General features: G+C 41.5%; 1 protein-coding gene across 1 annotated transcript in view; it reads left to right on the top strand.

The window, feature by feature from the left end:
• ERCC6 (ERCC excision repair 6, chromatin remodeling factor) overlaps positions 1-20,364 on the top strand; it is a 94,427-nt gene that overhangs the window by 7,905 nt on the left and 66,158 nt on the right. The window contains exons 3-4 of the mRNA XM_074999932.1: positions 211-316; positions 3,235-3,979. Of these exons, the coding sequence (XP_074856033.1) occupies positions 211-316; positions 3,235-3,979 (851 nt within the window). The remainder of the gene's footprint in view (positions 1-210; positions 317-3,234; positions 3,980-20,364) is intronic.

Raw genomic sequence — 20,364 nt, 5'->3', positions numbered from 1 at the left:
CGGATGGACGTGCTATGTCAATTAGTGTCCACCAGGTGCTAGGCCGATACCTTCCGTGTGCATTTTTATCACACAGAACGTATCAGAATTTCAACTTTTGTCAGATGCAAAATACCAACTGCTGCTTAATGTATTAATAGCAGTTTGAACCTTGTTGTTTTTAAGAAAAACAAGTCTGCTAATCAATAACATACACTCTTGTCATTCAAGGAGCAACAGTTAAAAAAGATCAAAGCAAAACAGAAGCGTCTCCAAGCGGTTCTTGGTGCACCAGAGACTCTGGGAACAAATGATGTTGAATTTCAGGACGATGATGGTGAGAGAAAATGCCACTGCAGATCTCTTTCCACGTTTGTCATTTCTGTATGATCCCTTTTATTGTTTGAAGCTTATTGCCCAAGATCTTTGCCAGTGAACATGTGTAAATAAATTTCAGCGCTTTGTTTTCAAAGAGTGATTTTAGCAACATTTAATTCTCTGCACCTGCAAAATTGCAGATCTCAGAGTAGCCATATGGGGATTTTTAAAGAGTGAAAGTAGATCTGTATTTAGTTCAGTGGGGAAAGCTGATGCACATTCGAGTACTGGGCTTAATAAATTGGAAATCTTCGCATTTTTCACAGCTAATGTGATAAAGCTAACATAATGATTGAATTACATTTTATAATCAGCCATCAGTCAGCACTCTCAAAATTTATTTTTTTGTATCTTGGTAGAAAACATTAGAAATGAAAAAAAATGTGTGTGTTGTGTGAATCATAGGACTGGAAGGGACCTTGAGAGGTCATCTAGTCTAGTCCACTCCACTGATGGCAAGACTAAGAATTATCTAAGCTGTACCGTATGAGTACAACAGTTTCTTATAGAGTACTTATGGTAATTGTCTCTGTTTATAAGATCAAATATAATCGAGCATGTGTGCGTTTATTTTCTTTCTTCCTTCTAGAAACCCAACATGAGTTTATTAGAGTCAAGCTGGTATCTTTCTCCCTAGTAACGGAGAGGTGGCCGTGTTAGTCTGTACTCCAGCAGAACAGCAGAAATGTAGCACTTTGAAGACTAACAACATTTGTAGTTGTTTAAAGTACTACATTTCTGCTGTTTTATCTTTCTCTCTAGTTCATTATCACAAACACTCAAAATTCTGAAAGCCAAAATAGGTACCCATTGATGTCTGTGCAACTCCATTAGAGTTCAGTGAGCACAGGGGAGGTTTAGTGAACTCTATGATATTGTTCTGGCAGATTAGATGATTATGTTCCAGCTCTCTCACTCTCATCTGTGTTGGATCTGCAGGTTTGCAGGAGTAGAAAGCAGTAAAGACTTATTGTGTGACAGTAAGTGGTAGAAGGAATAGGGCTGTGGAATAAGAAGGTGGCACTTTAACAGTTACTTTTGTGAGTAGAAAAACACTCCCAAGGGCCTTCTTTTTACACTCTATACACTAAAACTCGGGCATTTATTATGAGGAAATGAGCTCTGTATGTCCAATTGGCATTCCCTTATTTGTGTTAGTTATCTAATCTGGTAAAGTAATAAGTTAATGAAAATAGCTGCATATGTGATTACTGATTCCTTGTGTTTTGTAAATAAACATAGTGTATTAGTGGATAGTAAATAATGTTTTGATGCTTGGTGGTTACCTTATATCTAACTATAACAAGCTAATACAAAGCTGTAACAAATTACAGTTGATCTTGCAGAGCAATGGTATCTGTTCAAAGAGCATGAAACTCAAGTGACTTGTACCCCTGCTCCTCATATTCAGGATGTATTGTGGCAAAACCATAGTAATTTAAATAGCCATCACTTTTAAAATTATGCATTAATTTTAAATTACTTTCCCCTTGAGTGGGATAAGGAAAGTGTGTAATGCATTCGTTTTGGAATGCGATACAACTGTAAACAAAAATTGACTACACAAATCAACTAAATTCTGTATTTCCCATTTCCTAACACAGGTCCTGATGCAGGAATGTAGTTAGGTACATTTATAATCTCATGGAATTGAAGGGGATGACTCAGAGTTAAGCAAAAGTTTAAGTACTGTGCTGGTTTGGTGTTGGAGGCCTTTGCCCTACAGTCTGATACAGGTGATCTCTTAAGTACCATATAGGATTGGAACTGTAGTTTTTGTCCTTTTTAGTGGCAAAGCTGAGGAAGAGTTGCATTAACTGTGTTAACTGTAGTCTCAGTAGGAAATGTAAAGTAAGAGGAATCTGGAGGAATTGAGCTTGTGGGGCAAAGTCACTGAATCGAAGAAATGGAGTTGAGATATCATCATCTTGATAGCTGCTTAGTTTTAAAAATAGGACTTAAACATGGTTTCAGATACAGTACCAGTTGCTACATGTACCTCCCAATTTTTTGTTATGCATCATGTTGCGACTGCGTATGTGAAACGGAGTGTGTGGTGCATTAACATTTTAGTAATTTTATGCGTTGTTTTATATTGTTCTGAATAGATGCCATTTTTTCAAGTCGGAATCACAAGTTAGACGTCAGTGAACAGTAATAGATGGTTGGTAGTGTGTGTGTTAAGGTCAGAACTTTTGAGTCTATGAACAGCCTGGTGTCCCCTGTGATAAGACGACAAGTTTGAGTACAGTAGCCATTGAATTATTAATTGTAATGTTGAAAGATCAAAATTAAGGTGGTGCATGGCATTTTTAGATTTTTCATTTGTGAAAAATCAGTACATCAGAGAGGACATGAGTGTGTTAGTGGTGCTAAGTGTTGTGATGGCAGCGCGTTAATTTCTGCAGATAAATGATGTGGATACTGGCTTAATTTGTTATCTTTGTAAATAAGGTTAATGCCAGAAACAGATGCATTTCAGTTGTGCATGAAGTGATTTATTGCATACATAGTTTGAGAAATATCTGGAGATAAAAGATTCTGTTGCGTGTTTGAAAAAAAGGTTATCTGGCTGTTTTGGCTTTCTGTTTTACTCTCGTCCTTTTTGGAACGTTGCCCCACTCCCTCTACCACCAGTTCATTTTGTCTTTTTTTGCCATTGGAGTCGATGGAAGTAATTTTGTCTGTTTTGTCCAATGTGCCTGGTAGGGTGTTAGTATCAGGATTGATGTTTTAGCGATTATTATTAAATGACTAAACTGAAAGATTAAAATGAACCTACTTATCTATTTATACTCTGAGATATCACTGGGCTATTACTAAGAGCATGTTAATGAGCCGGCAGATAAGAAATTCATGTTCTGAGTCTCTTTGCAGAGCCTGGTCCATCGTCTCTTGGCAGCATGCTCATGCCAGTCCAGGAAACGGAATGGGAGGAACTCATTCGCACTGGTCAGATGACGCCTTTTGGAACAAAGGTCTCCCAGAAGATAGAAAAGAAGCCACGTAGGTTAATGCTAAATGAAACATCAGATTTTGAGAAGTATTTGGCAGATCAGGCTAAACTGTCATCTGAAAGGAAGAGGTCAGCCTTGAAGAAGAGAGCAAAGAATAAAGCACAGGCCAAGACTGTTGAGTGTGCAATTCCCACCTTAGCCGTAAAGGGAAAGAGTGGCAAAAACAGAACCTTGTCAAAGGCCGACAAACGCCTGAAACAGCACATGAAGAAACTTCAGAACCATGCTCTTCAGATGCAGTTTAAAATAGGAATTCCAAAGGAAAAGAGGCTTCCTGAGCAGAAGGAGAAGTCGCGAGGTGAGCATGGGGATGATAGTGAAGAGTCAGAATATGTGCCTGATGAGGAGCTTTTTAATCCAGAAGATGATGAGGAGCAGGAGGAGGAGCCATTTTTTCATGCCGACGATAGTTCTGATTATGAACTGAAGACTTTGCCCGGAGGAAGAAAATGTTCGGGGAAGAGAGTCCTTAAGGAAGATGCTGAGGAGGATGAAGACTTCTTCCCAAGTTCTGAGGAGGAAGAAGAGGAGAATGCGGTAGGAAATCATAGAATAAAGAGATGCAGAGATGATGGAGATGAGGATTACTATAAACAAAGGCTAAGGTTAGTTCAAGAAGGCTTTATATTAGTAAATTTTACAGGTGATTCTCTCTCTCTCTCTCTCACACACACACACACACACGCTCACACACACACACACACGCTCACACAAAATGGGTGAAATACACCTCCAAGAATGCAGCTGAAGGAAGGGGGTTCTAAAATTAAAAGTAGACTAAGCCAATAAAAATATTCACATGCAAATTTCAAGACAGCTACTATGAGATTGGGAGTACTCCAGAATTATAAGGATCTCAGTATCTGATTTCCTATGGGGAAAGAGCCAGTTACGTGAAATAAACCGTTGCTATTTCATTGTTTTTCTTTGTGGCCGAAAATCAATTCGTGAAAATTAAGGCAATTTGTTGGATGTTGTGGTATTACTAAATAATAACTCCGTTTACTTCTGCAGCACTTTTTAAATGATTTTGTATGCTTTACAAGTTGCGTATCATTCCTCTTATTGTACAGATAAGAAGACTCAAATGCAGAGAGATTGTAATTTGTCCATCTCTCGCCATACAGTCACAGGTTTGAGACAGGAAACTTGATTGTGTTCTGGCTTATTTATTAACATCAGAATTGTTTTGAAAAACTGGTTCTGAATCTGTACAAAGCTTTAATGGATTTTTGCACATTAAGAAAGGATTCAACTATTTTTTTAAACTATCTTTTTCAGTTTAATGCTCTCTCTCTTTAGGTACAAAATGAACTCTCTGAGCTTTTACAAATAAGTTGGTCAATTTATAGAATTAAAATTAATTACATTTATCTTTAAATTAAGCACCATGTATCAGATCATCTTTTTGGACTGGAAGGAACGTCAGGAGGTCTCCTAGTTCAGTCCCCTGCACTCAAAGCATGGCTGCGTATTATCTAGACTATCCCTGTCATAGGATTGTCTACCCTGTTCTTAAAAACCTCTAGGCTACGTCTACACTTGCAGTCCCCTTTTGAAAAAGGAATGCGAATGAGAGAAATCAAAAATGCAGATGAGGTACTGACTTACATATTTTGTTCTTCATTTGCATAACCTTTTTTGGAAGAGATTCTTTTGAAAGGAAAAAAGCGGTGTAGACGGGGCTCTTCCGAAAATAAACCCAATCTTTGAAAGAACCCCTGTTCCTGAAACAAAATTGACACAAGTCCACTAGAGGAGAGCACCGGCGGTAGCTGCCACCAGCGGCAGCCGGGGAGCTGCTGCCATATTCATGAAATTCTACATTTGTGAGGGTTCTCAACACGGATCCCTCACGAATGTTGAGACCCTACTGTATGTGGCATGGTTATTTAGATTGTAGCTATGAACAGGAGTAGGTCAAAGCACACCATGTAAGCTTTGGTATCTGGTTGCCCAGTTCACGGGGTCAGCTTGCTGCATGCCAAGTCTCTCTCTATAGACATGCCTTTGTTTTCTCTAAAGAGGTAGGGAAAGCAGCAGTCAGAGACACAAAACCCAGGCTTTGCAGCAGGATTGTGCAGTTGGTGGACATTCTAGGGGAGGGTAAACCGTAGGTGAGAGACACGCTCATTTAGCCCATTTTATTGCTTTAAAGTTCTTTTTTCTCTTTTGCTTTTCTGAGTTCCTTCTGTGGAGATTAAATTGTACTTGAAGCAAGTTACCTGGTCACTCTGTTGAATACTAGTTGCAGCTCCTGAAATAAAAACTTTCAGATGTTGAGTCTAGTTGGACCTGCTGAGCAATTGTATTTTGTACACTGGGAGCTTTCTCTTGAGACTCTCGCAGTAAAAGAGTCATGGGATTCCAGCTGAGGGAACTAAATTTTCAGGCCCTAATATCCGAGGTGATGCAGTCATAGAAATTAGGGAAGGTGTCCAGAGGTGCAGCTAGCCCTGTAACCTTGACAGCCACCGCCTTTAATCATTCCTAATAGACGTGAAGCTTAGCTTCCCTTGAAGAAAATGTTGGTAACAGACAGCATAGTTAAAATATTATTAATTTAAGTTCCAGTTGCAGAGAACAAATTTCTAGAGACATCAAGGATTACAAGAAGACATGGTACAAATACAATCTATAGGAAGGCCAAGGACAGAGTAGGCTCATTACACAATGAAGAGGGAAAAACAGTAACAGAAAATGTGGCAATGACAGAGGTGGTCAACGACTGTGTTTCAGTTTTCGCCAAGAAAGGTGGACGCTTAACATAGAGAATGCCAAGGAAAATGGTAGAGGTTTAAAGGTTGAAATTGGGAAAGAAGAAGTTGAAATTACTTAGAAAAGTTAGATGTCTTCAAATCACTAGGGCAGTGATGTCCAAAAGGAAGACACCCAATCGTCGCACTCCCCCGGCTCCCAGTAGCCAGGCACCCTGGCCCCAGACTCGCTGGAGCTGTGCCACCGGAGCCGCCCAGCCCCAAGAATCGGTGTGGCAGCTCTGGGGGCTCGCACGGCTGCTCCTTGGCTGCCATGCAGGGATGGCGGGAGCTCGGGCTCTGCGTGGCTGGTTTTGGCGGCAGAGGCGGGAGCTCAGGCACCACGTGTCTGGCTTGGGTGCCTCACTGCGCGGCTGTTGAGGCTGTGCAGCTCCAGTTGCGCGGTGCCCGTGGAGACACCGTGCCACCAAGCAGCCCATGAACCCGCCACGGTGGTGCCCAAACTCCCGAGCCTCTGCGTGGTGCCCGAGGAGTTGTCGTGTGAGCCCTTAGAGCCGCAGCCCGAGCTGTCACACCAGCCTGCCGACCGACCCACATTCGCCACAGTTTGCTTCCGTATTTGCCGCATGTGGTGAATGGGGAACGCATTGGACACCGTGGCACTAGGGCCCAATGAATTGTATCCTAAAATATTGAAGGAGCTGACTGAGGAAATATCCGGGTCCTTAACTAATATCTTGGACAAGTCTTGGAAGATAAAAAAGGTTTCGGAAGGCTAGAAAGGGACAATTATAGTGCCCATCTCTAAAAAGGAAAAGAAAGAATTACAGACTAGTCAGCTTAATGGAAAAATAATGGCACAAATAATTGGAATAAGTCCAGAGAAGAACCATGGAAATGATGGAAGGTCTGGAAAAAAGGACACATGCAAGAAAAGATTGAAAGAATGGGCTTTGTTTAGGCTGGAAAAGAAAAGACCGAGAAGGAACATAACAGCTTTCAAGTATCTAAACGGTTTTTACAAGGGACAGGGAGAAAATTTGTTCTTGTTATCCTCTGAGAGTAGCACAAGAAGCACTGGGCTTAAATACAGCAAGTGAGGTTTTAAGTGGGATATGAAGAAAAACTTTCTATCTAGCAGGATGGTTAAGTGCTGGAATAAATTGCCTAGGCGGGTTGTGGAGTCTCCATCGTTGAAGATTTTTTAGAACGGGTTAGACATACACCTGTTGTGAATGAGGCTTGATTCTGCCAAGAGTGCAGGGAACTGGACTTCATAACCTTTTGCGGTTCCTTCCAGTTCTGAGATTCTATGAATCCTTATATTTGCTGGTAATGCCTTGGCAAGAAAGAATAGGGTTTTACTTTCAGATTCCAGATTGAGAGTGCAGAACTGGAATTGATTAAAACAATAATCATGTAATCAATCCCCTGAATCACACTTTCCAAAGGAAAATCACATGCCAGTTTTATAATTCTGTGTGGGATTTTCTGTGGGGGATTATTCTGAGGGACATCCATAAGGCCGAGACATTTTTTGTAGGCTGTGCTAAAGTATTAAAAAATGTATTAATCAGTAAAATATTTACTGGTTTATTGGAGGAGGCTGTAGTCTTTCCATTAAATTAGGTCAATATTAAAACATTTTTAATTCAGTGTTTTCATCGAGTAATTTATTTTGATTGAAAGTTTTAATATGATTCATAGTGTAAATTCATTCAAACAGATTTTTTCATAATGTTGAGATTGTGACAATTTATCCTTAGCAAAGTCATATTATAACCTACATTTCTTTCTGTTGCTAAAGTTACATGAAGAGTGTAAATGAATTTTAGAAATATCAATAAGTGTAATTGCCACCAAAACACTACATCTCTTAAAAATTTCATAGCTTCAGTTATTATGGCTGTTAAACTGCAGCTGTCCACGTCGATGTTTTTATGTTGATATCCCCAGGTAATCTTCATTATGGGAAACGCTACTAGAAATAAAATGCAGTGAATTAAGAAGCAGCACATTATGAATGCCTTAGAAATGTTGTTTGCTCTCATTTAGGTCTATTTCTGTGATGATTGGATACAAATAACTGGAAGAAATTTGACTAAATTTTTGCACTGAGAAAGAAGAGAAATATCCTTTGGGCTTAGTTAGCAGAACAGTTGTTTGGCATTAGACGCAAACTCAAGTCCCGTGCTCAGTAAGGCAGAAATCAAGTTTTAAACATACGATTGGTTAAGCAGTGGGAGTTGAAGTGTTTGTGGGAGTCAAAATATCAGGATAGTAAATTTTGACAATTAGCCAGGTGTGGTCCTGCTATGAACTTCTAAAGTGGAAGGGGTTTTTTTCTTACAATAAATAGAAGAAGTATGTAACAGTTCTGAGCTTTTTCTTTTCTTCAGAAGGTTACTTTGAGGAAGCAGGAGGCCTAATTCTGTGTAGCAAGATGTAATTACTAGTGAGAAGGACAGGAAAAATAGTTATGGAATTGAGCATGCGTCTCTCTGTGACTTGTATTATCTTGAGTAAAAAAATGGGCTCGACTCATATTATCACATCCCACTCGAGTGGCTGTAATTGCAGATTAGGACAGGTTGTCGCGTACATCCACTCCAGTTTATTTTACAGTAGCACCCAAAGCCCCCTGTGAGGATTTGGGCCCTATTGTGCAGACACATAGGGAAATATCAGTCATCATTAACTCACAAATTAACTGCCATTTATAAAAGTAATCATGATTAATTAGAGTTTGAAGCACACTACGAAACAATAGAATACCATTAAAATGTATTAAATATTTTGGATATTTTTCTTCATTTTCAGGTACAATGCAGAATACCAAGTGTGCATTACTCACTTTATATCTTTTTACAAATATTTGAGCTGTAAAACTGATAAAAATAGTATTTGTCAGTGCACTTCATACAAGTACTTTAAGGCGATGTGTTTATCCTGAAAGTGCAACTTACAAACGTAGATTGTTTTGGTTTTGATTGCGGTTATGTAATAATGTAAATGTAATACTTCAGAGCCTACAAGTCAACTGAGTCTTGCTTCTTCTTTATCCAGTTTCTAAGAGTCACACATTTGTTTACATTTGTGGAAGATAATGCTGCCCACATGTTATTTACAATGTCATGTGAAAGTGAAAACATGGCACTTTTGTAACTGGTTTTGCTTGGTATTTATGTGCCAGCTATGCAAAACATTTCTATGCCATTGTGCTTTGGTCACCACTCTAGACGACAGGTTTCTATGCTGATGTACTCGTTCAGAAGAACAGCTTTTGAAAGAGTGCGTCCACACGCAATAAACCAGATCAAGTGAGTGCTCGTCTCTTTCAAAAGAGAGTATACTCACAGCCTCTGCTCCTTCAAAAGAATAGGACAGGGATTACAAAATCCGGTGCCATGAGGACTGCTCTTTCGAAAAAAAGAGCCTGCAGAGCGTGTACGCATTTTCGAAGGCACTCTTCCTGAAACGGGAACTGAAGAGCTCTTTGGAAAGGAGCGCTGCATTCTTTCGATGTAATCTTGAAAGAATGCTTTTCTGTGTGTATACTCTCCCCTGGATATTTCGAAAGAGTCTCCTTCTTTTGAAAAATATGTGAAGAGAACTTGAACTTGCCACTTTAGGCACAGCCTTTGTGCTTTACACCATTCTGTCACATATTTTATGTTACAGCAATCTTAGGTAATGGAGTACATTTTGTTTATTATAAGAACACTTTCACGGCAGGTCTGACAAAATTCAAAGAAGGTACCAGTGTGAGATTTCTAAACATAGCTACAGCACATGACCCAGAGCGTAAGCCTCTGAAGTGTCTTTCATATTCTGTGAGGGACTAGATGTGGAACATACTCGTGGAAGTCTTGAAAGAGCAACGTTTTGATGTGGAAAGTACAGAACCCAAATCACCAAAGAAGAGACTGAAATGTCTGCTAATGGCATCTAGCGGAGATAATGAAAATGAACAGGCATTAGTCTGCACTGCTTTGCATAGTTATCAAGCAGAACCTGTCATCAGGGTGGATGCACGTCCTGTGGAATGGTGATTGAAGCATGAAGGGACATGAATCTTCAGTGCATCTGGCACATAAGTATTTTCAGTGCTGCCTACAATAAAGCCAGGTGAACATCTGTTTTCACTTTCAGGAGAGGTAAACAAGAAGCAGGCAGCATTATTTCCATCAGATGTAAATCAGTTTGATTGAGTGGACTTGTAGGCTCTAAAGTTACATTGGCTAAATTTTGAATTCAGGTTTTTTTCCCCCAATCGTTCTATATTCGTAAGTTAAACATTCACGATAATTTTTTGCACTTAAGTACTTGAATTCGGTGAGTGGGAAAATACTAACCTTTTCAAACGCAAATAATTGTCAAATATAATGTGAGCGCTGTACAGTTTGTAATTGAACTTGTATAATGGAAAGTGTAAAAAACGTTCAAAATCTTTAATGGTATTCTATTATTGTTTAACAGTGTGATTAATCATGATTAATTTTTTAATCACTTGACAGCCTTAGTTAAAATCGAAGTTAAGACAAAGCACAAGAAGAAGGAGTAGCAAATATGATAGGATAAGGATAAGAGACTGATAATGTAAATAACTTCCCAGTTTTGGGTCAGCTAAGAGGTGGGGGTTGTTTTTTACTTTAAAAAACAAATCTAAATGTGAATTTAACTATTGGTTTGGGGTGTTTGCTATTCTTTGATAATTCAAATCCATTAAATAATCACTTTCGTAACGGACTTTGTCATTATTACCGTGTCGTCTTTGGGGTAATTCATTGAGTCAGAGATCTCTTCTGCCAGCCAGGGCTACGTCTACACGTGCCCCAAACTTCGAAATGGCCATGCAAATGGCCATTTCGAAGTTTACTAATGAAGCGCTGAAATGCATATTCAGCGCTTCATTAGCATGCGGGCGGCAGCGGCGCTTCGAAATTGACGCGCCTTGCCGCCGCGCGGCGCGTCCAGACGGGGCTCCTTTTCGAAAGGGCCCCGCCTACTTCGAAGTCCCCTTATTCCCATGAGCTCATGGGAATAAGGGGACTTCGAAGAAGGCGGCGTCCTTTCGAAAAGGAGCCCCGTCTGGACGCGCCGCGCGGCGGCAAGGCGCGTCAATTTCGAAGCGCCGCTGCCGCCCGCATGCTAATGAAGCGCTGAATATGCATTTCAGCGCTTCATTAGTAAACTTCGAAATGGCCATTTGCATGGCCATTTCGAAGTTTGGGGCACGTGTAGACACGGCCCAGTAGCGCTTTCTTTTCATATGCTCCAGGTCATGGATTTCCTTCCCCTAGTGTCAGAGAGGTAGCCATGTTAGTCTGTACTCCAACAAAACAAAACAGCAGAAATGTAGCACTTTAAAGACGAACAAAATGATTTATTCGATGATGAGCTTTCGTGGGACAGATCCACTTTATCAGATCAATCTCATTTCCAGTACAGACTGACATTTATAAGTACAGAGGACCAAAAGAAATTGCAATAGAAACCAACAAATCAAATACATAGGGAGGGAGGGAGAAGTGGGGCGGATGTTAATTGTACTGTTTGAGATAATTATGAACATCAAAGGATGGGAAGCAGTCCTTGTAATGCATGAGGTACTTGATGTCTCTGTTCAAACCACGCATTAATGTGTCCAATTTGAATATGAATTCCAACTCACAAATTTCTCACTCTAATCTGTTTTTAAATTCTTTGTGCTCCAGGACACAGTCTCAGGTCTTTAACAGAACGGCCCACCGACCAGCTTATGTGTATTCTGTTTCTTGATGTCTGCTCTTTGTCCATTTATTCTTTGGCGAAGGTTTTGCCCAGTCTGTCCAATGTACATAGTAGCAGGGCATTGTTGGCACATAATGGGATATTTAATGTTGCTGGAAGTGCATGAGAATGTGCGTTTGATCTTGTAACTAACCTGGTTAGGACCAGTGATGGTATCCCCAAAATAAAACTGTGGACAAAGTTGGCAGCGGGGTTTGTTGCAAGGAAAAGTCCCAGGATTCGTATTACTGCGGTGAAGCCTGTGATTGCTGGTGAGAGTCTTAGGCCTGTCCTTGCCTGTAGACAAACTCCTAACCTATCACCTAGGACCATCTGGAGTGTAGTACCAGGATCCAGAATAGGTTGTAGGTTTTTAATGATGCGTTGCAGGGGTTTGAGTTGGGGGCTGTAGGTGATGATAAATGGTGTTCTGTTATTGAGCTTCTGGGGTCTGTCTTGAAGTAGCAGGTTTCTAGGTATTCCCAAACCCCTGTCAATTGGTTTTTTTACTTGTCTCAGTGGGTAATTTTTGTGAGTGTTTGGTAGAGGTCTTGTCATTTTCGGTCTCTGTCAGTAGGATCAGAGCAGAAGAGGTTCTGTCTAAGAGCTTGAATGTAAACAATGAATCATGTGGTGTATGCTGAATGGAAGCTAGAGGCATGTAGGTAAGTGTAGCGGTCAGTGGGTTTCCGGCAGAGAGTGGTGTCGATGTGGCCATCAGTGATTTGTACTGTGATACCCAGAAAATGTATTTCTCATGTGGAATGGTCAAGGCTGAGATTCATGGTAGGATGCATGGTAGGATTCATGGTAGGACATAGGAGATGGACGAGTTGAGAGTCTGTGGGTTAGTTTAAGAGGGGTAAAAAACAAGGGTGATGTCCTGTTAGGAGTCTACTACAGGCCACCTAACCAGGTGGAAGAGGTGGATGATGCTTTTTTTAAGCAACTAAAAAAATCATCCAGAGCCCAGGATTTGGTGGTGATGGGGGACTTTAACTATCCAGATATATGCTGGGACACTAATACAGCAGGGCACAGACTATCCAATAAGTTCTTAGACTGCATTGGAGACAATTTTTTATTCCAAAAAGTTGAAAAAGCCACCAGGGGAGAAACTGTTCTGGATTTGATTTTGACAAATAAGGAGGACTTGGTCGAGAATTTGAAGGTGGGAGACTGCTTGGGTGAAAGTGATCATGAAATCATAGAATTCACAATTCTAAGGACTGGTAGGAGAGAAAATAGCAAAATAGAGATGATGGATTTCAGGAAGGCAGATTTTGGTAAACTCAGAGAGCTGGTAGGTAAGATCCCATGGGAGGAAAAACTGAGGGGAAAAACAACTGAGGAGAGTTGGCAGTTTTTCAAAGAGACATTATTAAGGGCCCAAAAACAAGCTATTCCCCTATGTAGGAAAGATAGTAAATATGGGCAAAGACCACCTTGGCTTAACAAGGAGATCCTGCATGATCTCAAACTAAAAAAGGAATCCTATAAAAAATGGAAACTGGGACAAATTACAAAGAATGAACACAGGCAAATAACACAGGAATGCAGGAGTAAAATTAGAAGGGCTAAGGCACAAAATGAGCTCCAACTAGCTACAGGCATAAAGGGTAACAAGAAGGCCTTTTACAAATATATTAGAAACAAGAGGAAGACCAAGGACAGGGTAGGGCCATTGCTCAGTGAGGAGGGAGAAACAGTAATGGGGAACTTGGAAATGGCAGAGATGCTTAATGACTTCTTTGTTTCGGTCTTCACAGAGAAATCTGAAGGAATGCCTGACATAGTGAATGCTGGTGGAAAAGGGGTAGAGTTAGTTTTTGAAATAAAAAAAAAGAACAAGTTAAAAACCATTTGGAAAAATTAGATGTGTGCAAGTCACCAGGGCCTGATGAAATGCATCCTAGAATCCTCAAGGAGCTGATAGAAGAGGTAGCTGAGCCATTAGCTCTCATTTTTGGAAAGTCATGGGAGACAGGAGAGATTCCAGAAGACTGGAAGAGGGCAAATATAGTGCCCATCTACAAAAAGGGGAATAAGAACAACCCAGGAAATTACAGGCCAGTAAGCTTAACTTCTGTGCCAGGAAAGATAATGGAGCTGGTAGTTAAGGAAGTCATCTGCAAGCACTTGGAAGGTAGTAAAGTGATAGGGAACAGCCAGCATGGTTTTGTAAAAAACAAATCATGTCAAACCAGCCTGATAGCTTTTTTTTGACATGATAACAAGACTCGTAGATAAGGGAGAAGCAGTGGATGTGGTATACCTAGACTTTAGTAAAGCATTTGATACGGTCTCGCATAATATTCTTATCGACAAACTAGGCAAGTCCAACTTAAATCACGCTACAATAAGGTGGGTGCATAACTGGCTGGCTAATCACACCCAGAGAGTAGTTGTTAATGGTGCTCAATCCAGCTGGAAAAGCATAATAAGTGGGGTTCCGCAGGGGTCTGTTTTGGGACCAGTTCTGTTCAATATCTTCATTAATGATTTGGATATTGGCATAGAAAGTACGCTTATTAAGTTTGCAGATGATACCAAGCTGGGAGGGGTTGCAACTACCTTGGAGGATAGGGTCATAATTCAGAATGATCTAGACAAATTAGAGAAATGGTCTGAAGTAAACAGGATGAAGTTTAATAAAGATAAATGTAAGGTGCTGCACTTAGGAAGGAATAATCTGTTTCACACATACAGAATGGGAAAAGACTGTCTAGGAATGAGTACAGCAGAAAGGGATCTAGGGGTTCTAGTAGATCACAAGTTAAATATGAGTCAACAGTGTGATGCTGTTGCAAAAAAAGCAAACATGATTCTGGGATGCATTAGGAGGTGTGTTGTAAACAAGACACGAGAAATCATTCTACCGCTCTACTCTGTGCTGGTTAGACCTCAGCTGGAATATTGTGTCCAGTTCTGGGCACCCCAATTCAAGAAAGATGTGGAGAAATTAGAGAAGGTCCAGAGAAGAGCAACTAGAATGATAAAAGGTCTGGAGAACATGACTTATGAAGAAAGGCTGAAAGAATTGGGCTTGTTTAGCTTGGAAAAAAGAAGATTGAGGGGGGACATGATAGCGGTTTTCAGATATCTTAAAGGGTGTCATAAGGAGGAGGGAGAAAACTTGTTCTTCTTGGCCTCTGAGGAGAGAACAAGAGGCAATGGACTTAAGCTGCAGCAAGGGAAGTTTAGGTTGGACATTAGGAAAAAGTTCCCAACTGTCAGGGTGGTCTCAAGTACTGGAATAAGTTGCCAAGGGAGGTTGTGGAATCTCCCTCGCTGGAGATATTTAAGAACAGATTAGATAGATGTCTATCAGGGATGGTGTAGATAGTGGTCGGTCCTGCTGTCGGGGCAGGGGACTGGACTCGATGGCCTCTCGAGGCCCCTTCCGGTCCTGGTGTTCTATGATTCTATGTTCTATGCACATTGTTAAAATCTCTGTGGAGTTCTTCCAGAGTCTCTTTACCGTAGGTCCAAATGATAAAGATGTTATCGAAGTAGCCTAAGTAAAGGAGGGGTAACGGGGGACGAGAGCTAAGGCATCGTTGTTCTACGTCGTGCAAAAAATGTTAGCATACTGTGGGGCCATGCGAATGCCCATAGCAGTGCCGCTAATCTGGAGGTATAAATTGTCCCCAAACTGGCAATAATTGTGGGTGAGAACTAAGTTACATAGGTCAGCCACCAGATTTGCAGTGGTAACCTCAGGGATGGTATTCCTGATAGCTTGTAGTCCATCTTCCTATGGAATATTAGTGTAGAGAGCCTCTGTGCCCGTGGTGGCAAGGATGGAATTGTCAGGAAGGTTTCCAGTGTTTTGTAATTTCCTCAGAAAGACAGTGGTATCTCAGAGATAGCTAGAAGTGCTGGTGACGTAGAGTTTGAGGAGGGGATCTGCATAGCTGGACATTCGGGTAGAAGGGTGACAATACCTGAAACAATAGGGTGTCCTGGCTTTCCAGGTTTGTGGATTTTAGGCAGTAAATAGAATAATCCTGGTGTGTCTGAGTGAATTTGGTCCCAAGTAGAGGCAGGGAGTTCTTAAAGTAGATGGTGTAGTTAATTAGGCGTTGCATTTCTGATAGGTTTCCAGAGTACAGCATGGGTGATAGATCTTTACTCAGAGAATTCAATCCTTCTTCATCGAACATAGAGATAAAAATCCCACTTTTGGCCCAGGTCAGCTGCCTCTGGCTCAGGGGTCGAAAAATTGCTGTGTAGAGTTTCTGGCTTAGGCTAAAGCCCAAGCTCTGGAATCCTGCAGGGGTGACAGCAGTGTTTCCTCACATTTTTTCCATACATGTGCCGTGCCATAGAAACACACGCTGCCAGCTGTGGGCACTCTGCTAATCAGCTGGGCAGCACCCAAGTCTGTTCTGGGTGGCCGCCCACTTGCTCAGCTTACAGGGATCACTGGGTGGCAGGATCCGTACAGCAATGTTTAGCCCCACAAGCCGTTTCGTGTCAGAACCTGCTGATCTGGGGCTGTAGTGACCACGCCATGGTGCTTTTATTCTCCTGTAGATGTGCACGTGCGTAGGTGGTTAACATTGGAAACATTAGTTAACATTCCCCTTTTTATACTTCCCAAATCAAGCGTGTCTCATAGAGTCCTCTGAGTTTGTGGGAGTACAAATGGCTCTTGGCTCCAAAGAATTTAGCCAAAAATATCAAGACTTGAAGATGGGATTGTATTTTTTCCCTGACCAGGTTAGCATTGCTCTCCTACCCAGGGAGTTTTAAGGCTACATCTATACTACGAAATCAATACGAATTTACGGCATTACCATCTTCACTTTAAATACGGTTAGCTCGATTTAGTGAGCACTAATATTGATATCATAACATTGTCAAAACTGGCTGGCTGTAGCGTCAAATTCAAATGTAAAAGTCCAAATGAAGGCCAGTGTGGAAGAGCTACGTCTTAAAATCAAATTCATAAGCCTCCAGAAGTGTCCCATACATATCCCAAAACACCCCACAGTGCTCCTCTGTGGCCGTTTCCATCTCCACTCCAGGTGTGCAGGAATCAGGTACCAGGTAGCCTGCAAATCTGAATTTGGCACCAGGAAGCCCATGGCTGTGGGGTCATCTGTGTATTCTTTCTTTGCTTTCAGCGCTGTGAGGACCTCTACCCTTTCAAAATAGCCACAACTTGGAGTACATGGTTCTGTCTCTATATCTCCAAGCTGAGCGCGTGGATTTTTTTTTTTTTCCCAGTGCTGGCTCCAGCCCCTGCCCCATGGCACCATGGGGCAGCTGGGGTCAGGGGGGAGTCATGCATGAAAGAAAGGCCAAGATACTTCTTTTCTGTGGTTTACATTTGTGGAGGGGCTCCCTGTCCCGCTCCCCACAGGTGCCACTCAGTCAGAGTCTTTCCTGCCCCAAGCACATCACGTGGCTAGCCCCCGATGGAGTAAGAGGATGTGCCTGCTGTTCAGTGCAGACCATGCTGCCAGGCAGCACCATATCCTGGGTTGCACATGGTGCGGGCTGCAAGGGTGGGAAAGATTTTCAGAGCGACCCTTTCAGCTGGCTCTGCAGCCAGGGTCCCCACATCCTACCCACCCCCCACAAATAGATTTTCAGTGAACAATTTCAGCTGGCCCGTCATCCTCCAATCCACCCATCCTAACACAACCCACCCTCCTCCTCCCCCCAGGATGAGGGGGGCTGGCACCTGGCAGTCAGTCGGTGCTGGCCTCCCCACCTGAGCACCACCACTTGTTGAGATTGGGTGAGCCCAATCCCCCATGTTGGACAACTCAGTGTAGTGTAGTGGGAAGCCAAATATCTTTTTCTTCAGCTTTTCTATCGTCTTTTTTCAAGCTTTGGCCTCCTTAACACAGTGAAGGGTGGGTAGAGGGCCAATTGAGCAGACACCGCCCCTTTGCTGCCATTTTAAGCCCATTGCAGACACCTACTGTTTTTTGTAAAATCTTTGATATTTCAGTTATTAAAAAAAGAGATTTCAGCCCCATCCTGTTGTGGAACCCAAAAATCTTCCTCACCTTTTTATCGTCTTTCTTCATGCTTTGGCCCCATTAACACAGGGAAGAGTGGGTTACGGGCCAGTTGAGAAGTCAGACTTCTGAGTGATCTCACGACACAGAAGCTGTGTAATGTACTGGGAAACCAAAAACCCGGCCTCACAAAATCTTTTTTCAACAGCTTTACTATCCTACTCTTTCTTCAAGCTTTATATATAATGCCTGAAAATAATAGAGGAACAATGCAATCAAGGGAGGGGATACAGAGGCTGCAGGGCTACCTGAGAAGACTCAGACACCTCCTGCTTTTTGTAAAATTTGGGATGATTCAGTTACAGCTAGAGTTATAAACAGCAATTCAGTTGTAGAAGCAAGAGAGTTCAGCTGATTTGGCAATCTTTGTCAAAGCCCACTTTTCCTGCCTTCCTTCTGGAAAAATGGCCTTTTGCTTTCCAAGAGAAGGGAATGAGGGCAATGCAATGTGGGAAGACGACATCGCATTCCCGCAACCACCTGTGGGGCACTTTTTTCCTATACTGCACCAGCAGTAATACCCAGAACACTACGGGGCTGAGGGAACTGCTGCATCAGTCAATGTTTGGCGATTGAGTGTGGCAGCAATAAGTCGACTTTGTGGGGAGCCTGTGTACAGGTGAGGATACTCAGATTTGGGTTTATAAAACAAAATCAATTTTAATAAATTAGAATTTATCTCCTAGTATACATGTAGACTTCGTGATTCAAACCCTCCATAGTTTTACAAATATACATTATTTTTTGTTTTAAAAGTCTGAAACATTACCTTTACCTGGAGACCTTCTCTTAGACAGAGCATCCTGACTGCTCTTTAAAATGACAGTGCCAAGATGCAAATGAAGATACATTCAGGTGCATTCTCTGCATACACCTCTCATTCTGAGCTCGAGTGCATAATTGTCTGCATCACTCTTCGTATACTCTCTGAGGCTTGTGCTACAAAGTGCATGTATTTCATTTGCAAGGACCAAAAAAATCAGATTAAAAAACTAACACCAAACATCTCAATTTAGCAGATTAGAATAATTCTTAGTTTCTTAGGGATTCTTAGTTGTTCAAAATAGAAGATGTTGTGTTACATAAGTGTCAACTATATTGAACACTCAGCTTGGTTCCTGAATATGATTTTAAAAAAATCATATTATGTTCATTATAGTGCTTCTGTTGTGGAATTTCTTTCTTGGTTGTTGAAATTAATGGAATATGAGCTTCCTATCTCAATCTGCTCCAGTATTAAGAATGATTTCACTGCATGATGTATGGATTTTTTTTTTTAGTAGTCTTGCAGACTGAGGCTGCTTATGGGTCAGTGATCACTGACAAAGTGAAAAATAAAGGCATTTCTCATTAAGCTTGCCAAGAATTTCAAGCAGCATGTTATGTGATACAGTAATGTCTGTTTTTCTCTTATTGCTAATTATTCTAGCAATGCCTTACCTGGGATGTTGGTATGAAATTTCCCACCCTATATGCTACATTGGACAATCAATTACTGACCTGCTTAAACCATCAAATATTTTTCATTGCTGTGTCAAGGATACTGCATGTTTCGGCCATTTTAACTCTTTTGGCAAACCTTATGGCTGCATCTACACGTGCCCCTTTCTCTGGAAGGGTCGTGGTGATGAGCAGCCTGCAGGATGCTAAGGAGGCCCAGATGTAAATTTCCTGCTCCTCATTCGCATGTGGCCATGTGATTCGGAGTCCAGAAGAAGGTCTTCTGGACTCTGAAATAGCCATATAGACACACAGCCCGAGGGGATCGAAGACTCCTGTTCCTCAAAATTTTGAGGAAGAGAGGGCTTTCAGAGGGAGAGTTTCCTTCCAGGAGATCCGGACTTCTTCTGGACTCAGAATCCTGTGGCCTGTGCTAATGAGGCACAGGAAATTTACATCTGCGCCTCATTAGCATTTTCTGGGCTGCTGTGTAGACGCAGCCTATGTTCGTAACCTTTCATTACAGCTAAAATGAGTTGCTGCAAAATTAGTTTCTTGACTTTTAAAGTATTGTGAACTATAGGATCTCAAATGTTCCTTAATACAACGTCATAGCATTCTGTTCAGAATTTCTTAATACACGTGGTAATCTAATACTAAGCCTGGGAAAATGTTGGTAATATGGGAGCCATTTCAGATATGCTTCCCCCCCCCACCCCCCGCCCCCGGGAAAGCTACGGTGACCTGCAAAGGAGAGGTAGCATCACATTTTTAATACTAGCTGTAGAGTAACACTTGAATGAAGTAACAGTTTGCAAAAAAGAAATATTCACAAAAGAAAAATAAACTGCATAATGCACCAGGTCACAAAGTGGGCATAAAGTCATTTTTGGTATGCCATTAAGACACTTAACCAACAAAGTCTATGTCTCTCTCACAAATCAGATTTGTGTAATCTGAGACATCTGGCTTCCAAACATTCTATGTCCAGATACGACTCCTTGAAGAAGAGCTGAGCACCTG

This window comes from Carettochelys insculpta, chromosome 7 (genome assembly GCF_033958435.1).
Source record: "Carettochelys insculpta isolate YL-2023 chromosome 7, ASM3395843v1, whole genome shotgun sequence".
Classification (NCBI taxonomy): Eukaryota; Metazoa; Chordata; order Testudines; family Carettochelyidae; genus Carettochelys; species Carettochelys insculpta.
This window is presented reverse-complemented; position numbering and strand designations above follow the sequence as displayed.